The sequence below is a fragment of the Protobothrops mucrosquamatus genome, unplaced genomic scaffold, assembly GCF_001527695.2.
Source record: "Protobothrops mucrosquamatus isolate PMUCROS unplaced genomic scaffold, P.Mucros_1.0 scaffold408, whole genome shotgun sequence".
Lineage (NCBI taxonomy): Eukaryota > Metazoa > Chordata > Lepidosauria > Squamata > Viperidae > Protobothrops > Protobothrops mucrosquamatus.
The window spans coordinates 438,729-449,248 of NW_015386738.1; the positions used below are offsets into that span (position 1 = coordinate 438,729).

Genomic DNA, 10,520 nt, shown 5'->3' on the forward strand with positions numbered 1-10,520 from the left:
GAGGAGATGGATTGTTTAAGTTTAGACTTTGGAGTTAGAGATATTAATATTTGTTTACTTGTATTTGAATATCAGCCTAGGTTGGTTTGGGAAGTCCGGGGGGTGGGGGGATGGGATATAATATTGTGAAATATTTGTGATGTATTTCTTTTTTTTTATGATAAAAATAAAAATTTTATATTGAAAAAAAAAAAAAAAGTGCTTCCAAAGTGCAGCCATTAAGTTGTCAAAGTTTTTCAGCTCTGAGGCATCGTCATTGTGGAAGGTGACCATCCATTCAGCTGCGGTCCCCTCCAATGTGATGGTCATGTACCACACCTTAGCCCCTTCGGTGTCTATTTATGAACCATATTCTTGCATGTATGTCCAAACCTGCACCAGAAAGAACTGCAATTGCTTGAACTCCATTGAACTTTACTCCCAGGGCTGGTGTCTTGTGTCCTCTATACCATGTTAATGCTGCCCCTGCAACTGGTGCAGGCTGGGCTGTGGACCCAGATGCTGCAGCATTTCCTTCTGCTCAGGGACTCATTAGTGCTGCCATTGTGGCAGCAAAGGGGTTGCCCCATTGCTCACTTTACCTAGAGATGGCTGATCAGTGGGATGTGCTGCATGGACTAACTTTGAGGTTACCAAAAGCCCTTCAGGAACTTTATGGCTTGCTCCAGCATCCAGTCTTCTCATTCCAGCTCACCTGTTCTTGATTCTTCCTCCAGTTCCTCCAGCTCCACTCATGTCTCTTGTTGGCGGCTGCCAGGACCCCTAGGGGTGGAAATGTCACTCCCATGGGTTTCTCTTCACACTCTTCCTTTTTCTGACCCTGAGGGACCATCAGGGTCTTGGTGGGCCATACTCTCCCAGGTACTCAAATAAATCCAGCCCTCCAGGAGACGGGTTTGAGGATGCCTTTTCCCAGGCTTGAATCTCTTCCTGATCTCTGTCTTGAGCCAACATCATTTGCATAGTCCCCATGGTAGAGGCAATTTCCTCTCTAGGTTGCCCACAACTGCAGAGCTAGTCTAATGTCAGACCTGCCCCAATCTGATCCCATAGGAAAGAAAGACCCTCAACTCAATTTAGTTAAAGTAAAGAGTTCCTTTACTAAAGGAATTGGCTGCAGTAAAGTCAGGCTAGCTCTGAATTTTCCTGCACTCAAAAGATACAAACAGGTTTGCCCACTGCCCATTCCTCCCCCTGTGACCAGTCCATTTCCAGCCAATTGAAGCTCGCTAAAATGTTTTGAGACCATTGAGACGTTTGGGAGTAATCTGCATATTTTGTCAGGGTGCCTGGACTTGGGATGCTTGTTATGTATTAATATCAGAGTTAATGTGTTTTGATTCAAACATGTCTCCAACTGTTTTGGAGGGAAAGTTAAGTTTAAGTTTGAGCAGGAAAACAGTTTATGATTTGACTGGTCACCGCCTAGAGGCGGCAAGCAGTCATTCTGTCGGTTAAGTTCTGTTCTGTTTCTGCTGCAATAAATCATGTTGTATTAGACCGGTCTGGTTAATGCCTCCAAAAACCCACTACACAATAGCAGCGACGAGGATGGGATTTTGCTGCAAGAGAGAAATGATGCCTACTCAAGTCTGAAGTCATTGGGTGTTAGACCAGGCACAAGAGTCCTGGTGGGACCACACCCCCACTCTGCCTGCCAGTAAGCCACACTGGAGGCACAGTTTCCTGAAGGAACCGTCCCCAGGATCTAGGCAGCTCAGTTCCTATTGCAGCAAGAGAGGCAGTGTCCAGGACCTCACTGAACTACTACCATGGCCAGGCTTGGCAGGCTAAATGAATTTGATGTCTCACATCCAGAGCAGTGGAGCTCTTACATCTCCAGGGTGGATAACTACCTGCAGGCCAACCAGGTTAGAGAAGATAGCTTGAAAGCGGCAACTCTACTCTGTGCGTGTGAACAGACTACATTCGACATCGTCGAGAATCTGGTAGCACCAGCAAACATCGAGTCAGTAATCTATGTAGACTTAAAGAGGAGGCTGAAAGAGCACTTTGAGCCAAAGCTGTCCATAATTGCTTGGTGTCACGCTTTCGAACAAAGGGAGCAAAAGTCAGGTGAATCAGTAGCTGAATTCATGGCAGCACTTTGTCAAGCTTCATGCCACTGTGAATTCCCTGACTTGGAAGATCATCTCAGAGACAGACTTGTTTGTGGACTGTTGAACAGAGAGTTGCAGCAGTGCCTATTTGCCAGGGAGAATCTGACCTTCCAAGATGCTCTGAAGGAAGTCTTGGCAGACGAGGCTGCCAGAAGAACAGTGAAGGCTTCTGGCCTCCGAAGACACACTCCAGTCCCACAGCAATACATCAGGAGACCACTGAAAGACCGAGTGAGTCAGAAGAAGACAATGAGATCAACTGGTTGCAAAAAGAGCCATTTAGATGGTATCATGCAACAGAACAAGCAATCCTTCCTCTGAACTGCGCTAGCTGTGGAGGACAACATAAAAGAATGGAGTGCAAGTTTTGCACAGCCATGTGCCATGCCTGTGGAAAGCAAGGCCACATTGCCAGGGTCTGTAGAGGTCACCAGAGAGAAGCTAGCACTGAAAACATACCTCAGAAAGGTAAATGGGCCCCGGGACAGAACAGGGTTGGATATTGCTCAGGGAGGAGAAGCATTCAGCGAACGGGAGCCCAATGCCCCCTCAAAGAGAAGTTGAGACTTCAAGTTAAAATTCAAGGGGTCCCCTGTTCTATGGAGCTAGACACCGGGTCAGCTCTATCAATCATTTCATACAAGACTTTTGATTATATTTGTAGACAAGGCAAGAGGCGAGTTCAACTCAAACCATCAAGCCTTATCCTGACTGATTTTCAAAATTGCCGTGTGTCTGTTAGGCCACTGTAAAGGTCAAATTCAAAGAGTTTGAGGGTCCCTTCAGCGTGGTAGTTGTCGATGGACAGTGCACCAGTCTCATCGGATTGGACTGGTTCAAAGCCCTGGGCATCCGTGTAACGGGCATCAATTGCACACAAGCAGTATGCCAAGAGTATGCTGATGTGTTCAGTTCTGACTTAGGATAATACAGAGGGGTGCCCATTTCCCTAAATCTTGACCCAGCAGTCACTCCAATTAGAATCAAACTGCGCAGAGTGCCCTTTGCTTTAAAACCAAAGATTGATGCGGAGCTGGACAAAATAGTGCAACAGGGAGTGCTCCAACCCAGGGACAGTAGCCTGTGGGAGACTCCCATAGTGACCCCAGTGAAGCCTAATGGGGACATCTGCATCTGTGCAGACTACAAGTGCACAATCAACAGGGCACTACAGCAACACACTTACCCAGTTCTAGTGGTAAGTCACATTCTTGCCTCGCTCCAAGGAGGCCGCCTGTTTGCCAAACTAGCCCTCGCACAAGGATACCAATAACTGCCAGTTGATGATGCCACTGCAGAAGCACAGACCATCGTCATCCACAGAGGGGCATTCCGAGTATGCCGCCTGCAGTTTGGGGTAAGTGTAGCCCCCGGCTTGTACCAAAGCATTATGGAACGGACACTAAAAAACATACCTGGCATCTGCCCCTATTTTGATGACGTCTTGATTGCAGGAGAATCAGTGGCAGTCCTAGCTGAACATCTCAGGGCAGTGCTTCAAAGGTTCTGTGAGGAGGGGTTAATGTTAAAAAAGGACAAGTCCCAAATTGGCGTGGATTCTACTGAGTTCCTGGGATTCTGGATAGACGCTGCTGGAATCCATCCATCTGATGCTAAGCTCAAAGCCATTCAACAAGCCCCCAGACCTAAATCCAAGGGGGAGCTGCAGGCATTGTTAGGACTATTAAACTTTTACCATTCGTTTTTGCCACACAAAGCAGCATTGGCAGAGCCACTTCACCATCTGCTAGACAAAAAAGCACCTTGGGGTTGGACAAACAATCACGACAGGCATTCAGAGCAGTCAAATCACTGCTATCTTCGAGTTCTGTGTTGGCTCACTTTAACAAGAAACTGCCAGTGACATTAGCCTGCGATGCCTCACCTTATGGCATTGGGGCAGTGTTAAGCCATCAAATGCCAGATGGTCGTGAAGCCCCTATTGCTTACTACTCTAGGACATTATCACCAACTGAGAGGAACTATGCTCAAATTGACAAAGAAAGTCTCGCTACTGCAGGAATTAAGAAGTTCCATGACGTCTTATATGGGCGACCCTTTACAGTTTTCACGGATCACAAGCTGCTGCTTGGCCTTTTTATGGCTGACAAGCAGACTCCACATATCCTGTCACCAAGGATGCTGTGATGGTCAATTTTTATGGCTGCCTATTCATACAGGCTAGTCCATAAGCCTGGCAAGGAAATGGGCCATGCTGATACACTCAGCAGACTGCCTCTGCCACACACAGATCCAGATCCAGCCCCAGCAGCTTGCATCCTGGCAATCCAGGATCTTCCAGAGACACCCCTACATGTGGGAGATGTGGCTGCTGAAACTGCCACTGACAGAACTCTTAGCTGCGTTCTCAACTGGGTGTTGAGGGGTGGCCAGAAAACAGACCAGGTCCAGAGTTTCAGCACTATGCATGCAGAAAAGATGAGCTGTCAGCCCACAAAGAGTGTGTGCTATGAGGAAGCAGAGTAATTGTTCCGCCCAAATTGCAAGCTAGAGTGTTAGAATCTCTGCATGAGGGACATCCAAGCATTGTAAGAATGAAAGCACTTGCAAGAAGTTACTTGTGGTGGCCAGGCCTGGACAAGGACATTGAGGCTCAAGTAAGGAGCTGTCAGGTCTGCCAAGAGACCCATTCAGAAAGCCCCAGGTGTACACCGCTGGGAGACCACGCAAGCCCCATAGTCTCACGTGCACATTGACTTTGCGGGTCCATTTCAGGGACAGGTATTCCTCATTGTTGTGGACAGTTATTCAAAATGGTTAGAGGTAGTACCTGTCCAATCTATGACTACTGCCAGGGTCATCCAGGAACTGCACCGGCTATTTGCCATACATGGACTGCCAGACGTCATAGTGTCTGACAATGGGGCACAATTTACGGCAGTGGAATTCCAGTCTTTCCTTAATGCTAACATGATTAGACACACCACTTCGGCTCCGTTCCATCCAGCTTCCAACAGTCAAGTTGAATGGATGGTAAGGTGCACCAAAGAATCCCTTAAAAGACTGACTAAGGGAGACTGGAATCATCACCTGGCAAACTTTCTTCTATGCCACATACAACTCCAAGCACTGCAACAGGACGTAGCCCAGCTGAACTAAGGTGGGGATGTCAGCTCACAACAAAGCTAGACCACCTTCACCCTGACAGGATAGCTGCTGAAACGGCGCAACCCAAGGCTCCCAGGAATCTACAGCTGGGTGAGCATGTTTGGGCTAGGAACTATGGGCAGGGAGCACCTTGGGTGGCTGCTACAATTACTAAAGTGTCAGAGCCACTATCATATGAGGTAGCTCTGGATGATGGTCATGTGATCCGATGCCACATTGATCAGTTGAGGCATCGGCAGACAAAGCTGAGTTCAGGAGCAGATGTCAAAAGGACTGTAGACACTCCAGGTGAAGCTGCTATTCCAGCATCACCCACACCTGCTGAGACTGTGCTTACAGAGACAGAGGCACCACAGATCTGTGTACCACCTCTGCTGTCAAATGACTCGGATGGACATAGCGGCACAGGTTTACCGCCTCTGCCATCACATGACTCAAACGGATATAACAGCACAGGTCTACCTGGTGCGGACAACCAGCAAGTCAAGATGAAAACCCAAACAGCCTTGCGGCATTGCAGTAGAACTCGCAACCCACCGGTCTACCTCAAACACTATGTGCATCAAGTATACAAGAAATCACTTTATCCAGGGGGAAGGGGTGTTATGTATTGATATCAGAGTTAATGTGTTTTGATTCAAATGTGTCTCCAACTGTTTTGGAGGGAAAGTTAAGTTTAAGTTTGAGGGGGAAAACAGCTTATGATTTGATTGGTCACCACCTAGAGGCGGCAAGTATAAATAGCAGTCATTCTGTCGGTTCTGTTCTGTTTCTGCTGCAATAAATCATGTTGTATTAGACCGGTCTGGTTAATGCCTCCAAAAACCCACTACACAACAATGCTGGTACTAACTGGATCTGGGCTGGGCTGGTCATTATCACTTGTCATTCCCCCCTCCCTATTTCTCATTCATATACTACACAGGTTTATTGCCCTTACATCACCCCCCCCCCCCCACATTTCAAGCCTTTGATGGCAGGATGCCTGTGAAGTGCCAAGCTGAACCAGGCAGAGCTGACAGATTGATTGAAAACGGAAATACACACGTAAAATGTTTGGTGCATGGCAGATAAAAGAGTAGATGGGAAGAATGTTCTTTCCAATTCTGCAATTCTTATTTATGTTTTGGATGAACACAATTCAATAAATGAAATAACTTCTCTTTATTGTTTTAGCATGTTAGGATAGCACATGAATTTAAGGACTTGGTGCTACAAGATGATCGATTTGAAATTTGTGCTGATGTCATACTGGGATTAGTATGCTTCCGATTAAAGGTAAATGTGAAGAATTTTTCAATTCCTATAATCTTGCTTTGTTTTATACAATAATTTATAGGGAAATCAGAGTTTCTTACTGAAAACTAAAGCTAAAGCAGACATTTACTTTTAAAGAATTTCTATTGTCTCACTTATATCATGATTTATAGGATGAATGTAACATTCCTACAGTTCAATTAATCAGTTTTTATATTTAATCACTTATTGAATATTTGGATTTCTCAGTTCTCTGTAGAATGCTTTTTATTTTACATTTCTAAAACCTTATTTTACACTTCAGAGGCAATTGTATTAGCTTTTGTGACATTCTTTTTGCTTTTTCTTGAAATATCTTAAATATACTTGGTGATCAGAGCTTTCTTAGGTGGCTGATGCCAATTCTTAATTATGAAAAACTGCAGCACCTTCTTTAGATGAGTGAAATTGTTATCAGTCATTAGTGAGGCTTTTCTATATTTTCAGCACTGATTGAGTATGTTTTAATAGAATGTTTCCAGTACTCTTAAAAATGATCAGCTTTCTTAATACCAATTATGAAAAGGAAGATCAAAAAACATCCCTTAAACACAGTGACCCTTAACCACATTTTTTTTACATTTTGAGAGATAATAGTGTGTGATCATTAGCTTATCGCTTGAGTAGTGACACACTAAGATTTTATATGATTAAACAGGTGAATACAGTTTATAAAAAGCAAAGAAAATTAAGGAAATTAACCTTTCAACTGCCCTCATTATCAAACAAAGCTTGATTTTTCTTTCTGGCATGCTAGATGTCCTTTTATGCAATTTTCTATCAAATTCAAGGCAATATATATACACTATGACCTGTTATAAAATAAAACAATTAAAAAATTCTTCCTCCTATAAGAAAACATTTTGATAGTAAAGGTGAAATAAAACAGATAGAAGAATATGGGATAGTACCACTACCAGAGAAATTTGCAGTTAACTGACCAACAGCACTTAGTGGCCAGTCCTCAATGGAACTATATCTATGTGGAGGGAAGGATGCAGTGGGCTACCTCATGGTACTGTCTTGGGCCAATGCTCTTCAATACCTTTATAAATGACATAGATGTCATTGAAGGGATGCTCATCAAATTTGTGGATGACATAAAACTGGGGGAAATTGTTAACACTTTAGAAGGTAGACTTAAGATGCAGAAGGATCTTGACCAAGTTGACTAATTATCCAACAAAATGCAGTTCAGTACTGAGAAAGGTAAAGGTCCTACACTTAGGAAGAAAAAACAGTAGTACCTGGCTCAACAGTAGTATCTGTGAGAAGGATCTGTGTCTCCTTCAGGGGACCACTGCTTAAGTATGAATTGAATTTTGCTACAATTTTGCTAGCAAAAAAGCCAATGCAGTTATAGAAGAATAGTGTCAAGATCACAAGAAGTGGTAGTACTGCTCTGAACTACATTAGTGAAGCCACATGTGGAATACTGAGTCCTGTTCTAGTCACGTTACAAAACAAGATGCTGAGGTCCTAGAAAGAGTGCAGAGAAGAACACCATAGATGATTAGGGGTCTGGAGGCTAAATAATATGATGAATGGCTAAGGGAACCAGGTACTGTACAATTAGCCTAACAAAAGAGAAGACTTAGGGGAAACCTGATAGCAGTCTTCCAATACAGAGAAGGGGGAGTAGATTTATTCTTCAAAGCACCCAAGGACAGGACAAGAAGCAATGGGTATAAACTTATTAAAGTGAGATCTAACCTGGAAATAAGAAGTAATTTCCTGACAGTGAGAATGATTAATTAGTGAACCAGCTTGCCTTCTGGAGTTGTAGGTGTTCCATCGCTGGAGCAAATCCCACACTCATTAGCACCATGAATTTTAAATCCTTAACTGTCTCTCAACATCATAATGCCCAGTGGTTATATGATACTGAAAACTCAGTGCTTTTGAATTTAAATTTTGAAAAATTTATTTGATATGCTTATACATTTTATATTAAAGGATCATCAAATAGTTTATAATAAAAACAGCAATAAAATTCATAATAAACCAAATGCATTAAATCAACATAAAACAACATTTAACAAAACCTATTCATTAAAAAGAGGCTAGCAGTTGATATTTCTAGCCATGGATATCTCTTTAATTCCATTGACAACAATCTATTTAGGAGTACACCAAATGATGTCCATGTTCTCTCTAAATGATTATTACTCTGTGTAGAACAGGTAAGTCCTCCAATATTGGACTCTGAAATTGTTCATCCAGAAAGTTTCCATCTTACTGGGATTCTGTTTTACCTTATTGGCTTTCATTCACTCCATCACTGCATTTAAACACAACCTGCATTTAGGATGTGCTCAATTTCTCCTAATTCAGCTATTCAGAAAAGTAGAGCCAAGTCGTATTTATATTGGAACATAGAATTTAGAATCATACTGGGGTACTGGAGATAAAACAGTGCCATAGGGTACCACACAGGATAATATTTATAAGATTATCCCTTCAGCTAGGAGTAACCCATTGTAACATGTTGCTCCCAATGTAACATGTTGCCTGTTGTGTCCTGAACCTGCTAGTGCAGAAAAGCAGGCTCAGAATTGTTGCAAACGGTCCCGGGCAAACCAAAAGTTGCCTGGGACCAGACAGAGCAGCGCCAGCCTTGTGCGCATGCGCAAGGCGCGAAAACGGTCAGTTCCTATTGGTTAACACTGCCTGGGTTTCAGGCCCTATAAAAAGCCTGCATGCCTTTTGCAGCTTGCTTGTTGTAGGAGAAGGTTAATAAAGACTTGTTGCTTCACCATGTGTCTTCGTCAATTGCCAATGAACGGAATACACAAAATTGCCCATAGAATATAATCTAGGAAATGTTATTGATCAAACAGAATCAAAAGAGTTGCACTCCCTCTGTCTCCTTTTGTTCAAGATATCAGGGTGACTATGGCTGGTTCTGTTCCAAAATCAGGCTTAAGTCAATTTTTTTTTTTAAAAAAAAGGATAATTAGTATCTCTGTAGATATTAACTTTTGTCCCAAGAAGGGGTATCTGTTACTGGGTAATAGTCAGAAAAAAATCTGGATTTAGGATTTTTTTTTTCAGAAGTGGGTAAATTTAAATGCCCCATACCATCATGCAAAAATGATTTCTCTCTCTGGATCAATCAGTCAACTCTCATTGGTTAACTCAAATGAACCCAAATGGTCAACGGTCAAGAAACCATGAAGGCTAGATGGTTACAAGTCTACATCTTTTTCTTTAGGCCTCATTGACTGAAATAAGCTGGACCTGATGGTATTCTGAATATCTCAATATATACTGGGTGAAAAGCAGTCCATATAAATATGAACAATGTTATCCTTGTCTCACAAATTATAACAGCCCACAAAGACTCAAATGTATCTCTGACACAACTTCAAGAATGTCATGTATTAACATAAGTAATGTTAATTATTTTATATTTTATCATTATTCTAGGGCAGCAATGAACTTAATGAAGTGCTTCTTAAAAACATAAATGATGCCAGGAAGATTCATCTTGTTCCATGTCATCTGAGAGGAAAATTTGTGCTGCGTTTTGCAATTTGTGCCCGCACAGTGGAATCCTCCCATATCCAGTTTGCCTGGAAGCACATCACAACAATGGCAAGTGTACTTCTGAAAACACAAAAACAGAGTACTGACTAAAAGACAAAAGGCTGGATTCAACTCCGAATATAAAGGATAGTATGAATTCTGTCTAGCCTGATTCTTGTTTGATACTACTAGGAACATACAGTACTGTAATTAGATTGAGTAGGTTTATAAGTAAAAGAGTAATACTGGTAATCTTCATTTAATGACCACTTGTTCAGTGACCTCTTAAATTTATAATAGCATGGACCAAATGGTAGTTATGAGTGATCCTTATTTTTATGGCTGTCACAATGTCTGTCCTATGCTCAAGTGATTGCTATTTGCTACCTTTTTTGCCTGCTTCTAACAATCAAAGTCCATTGAGAAGCCGGCAGGAAGTTGCAAATG

General features: G+C 42.6%; 1 protein-coding gene across 5 annotated transcripts in view; it reads left to right on the forward strand.

Annotated features, from left to right (window-relative positions):
• The window catches only part of DDC (dopa decarboxylase), a 180,414-nt gene extending 170,226 nt beyond the window's left edge, over window positions 1–10,188 (forward strand). For all 5 annotated transcript variants that reach the window (XM_015816164.1, XM_015816167.1, XM_015816169.1 and 2 more), the window contains 2 exons: window positions 6,426–6,527; window positions 9,975–10,188. In XM_015816164.1, coding sequence (XP_015671650.1) covers window positions 6,426–6,527; window positions 9,975–10,184 — 312 coding nt within the window. In that variant the 3' untranslated portion in view covers window positions 10,185–10,188. The remainder of the gene's footprint in view (window positions 1–6,425; window positions 6,528–9,974) is intronic.
• The last annotated feature ends 332 nt before the right edge of the window (window positions 10,189–10,520 follow it).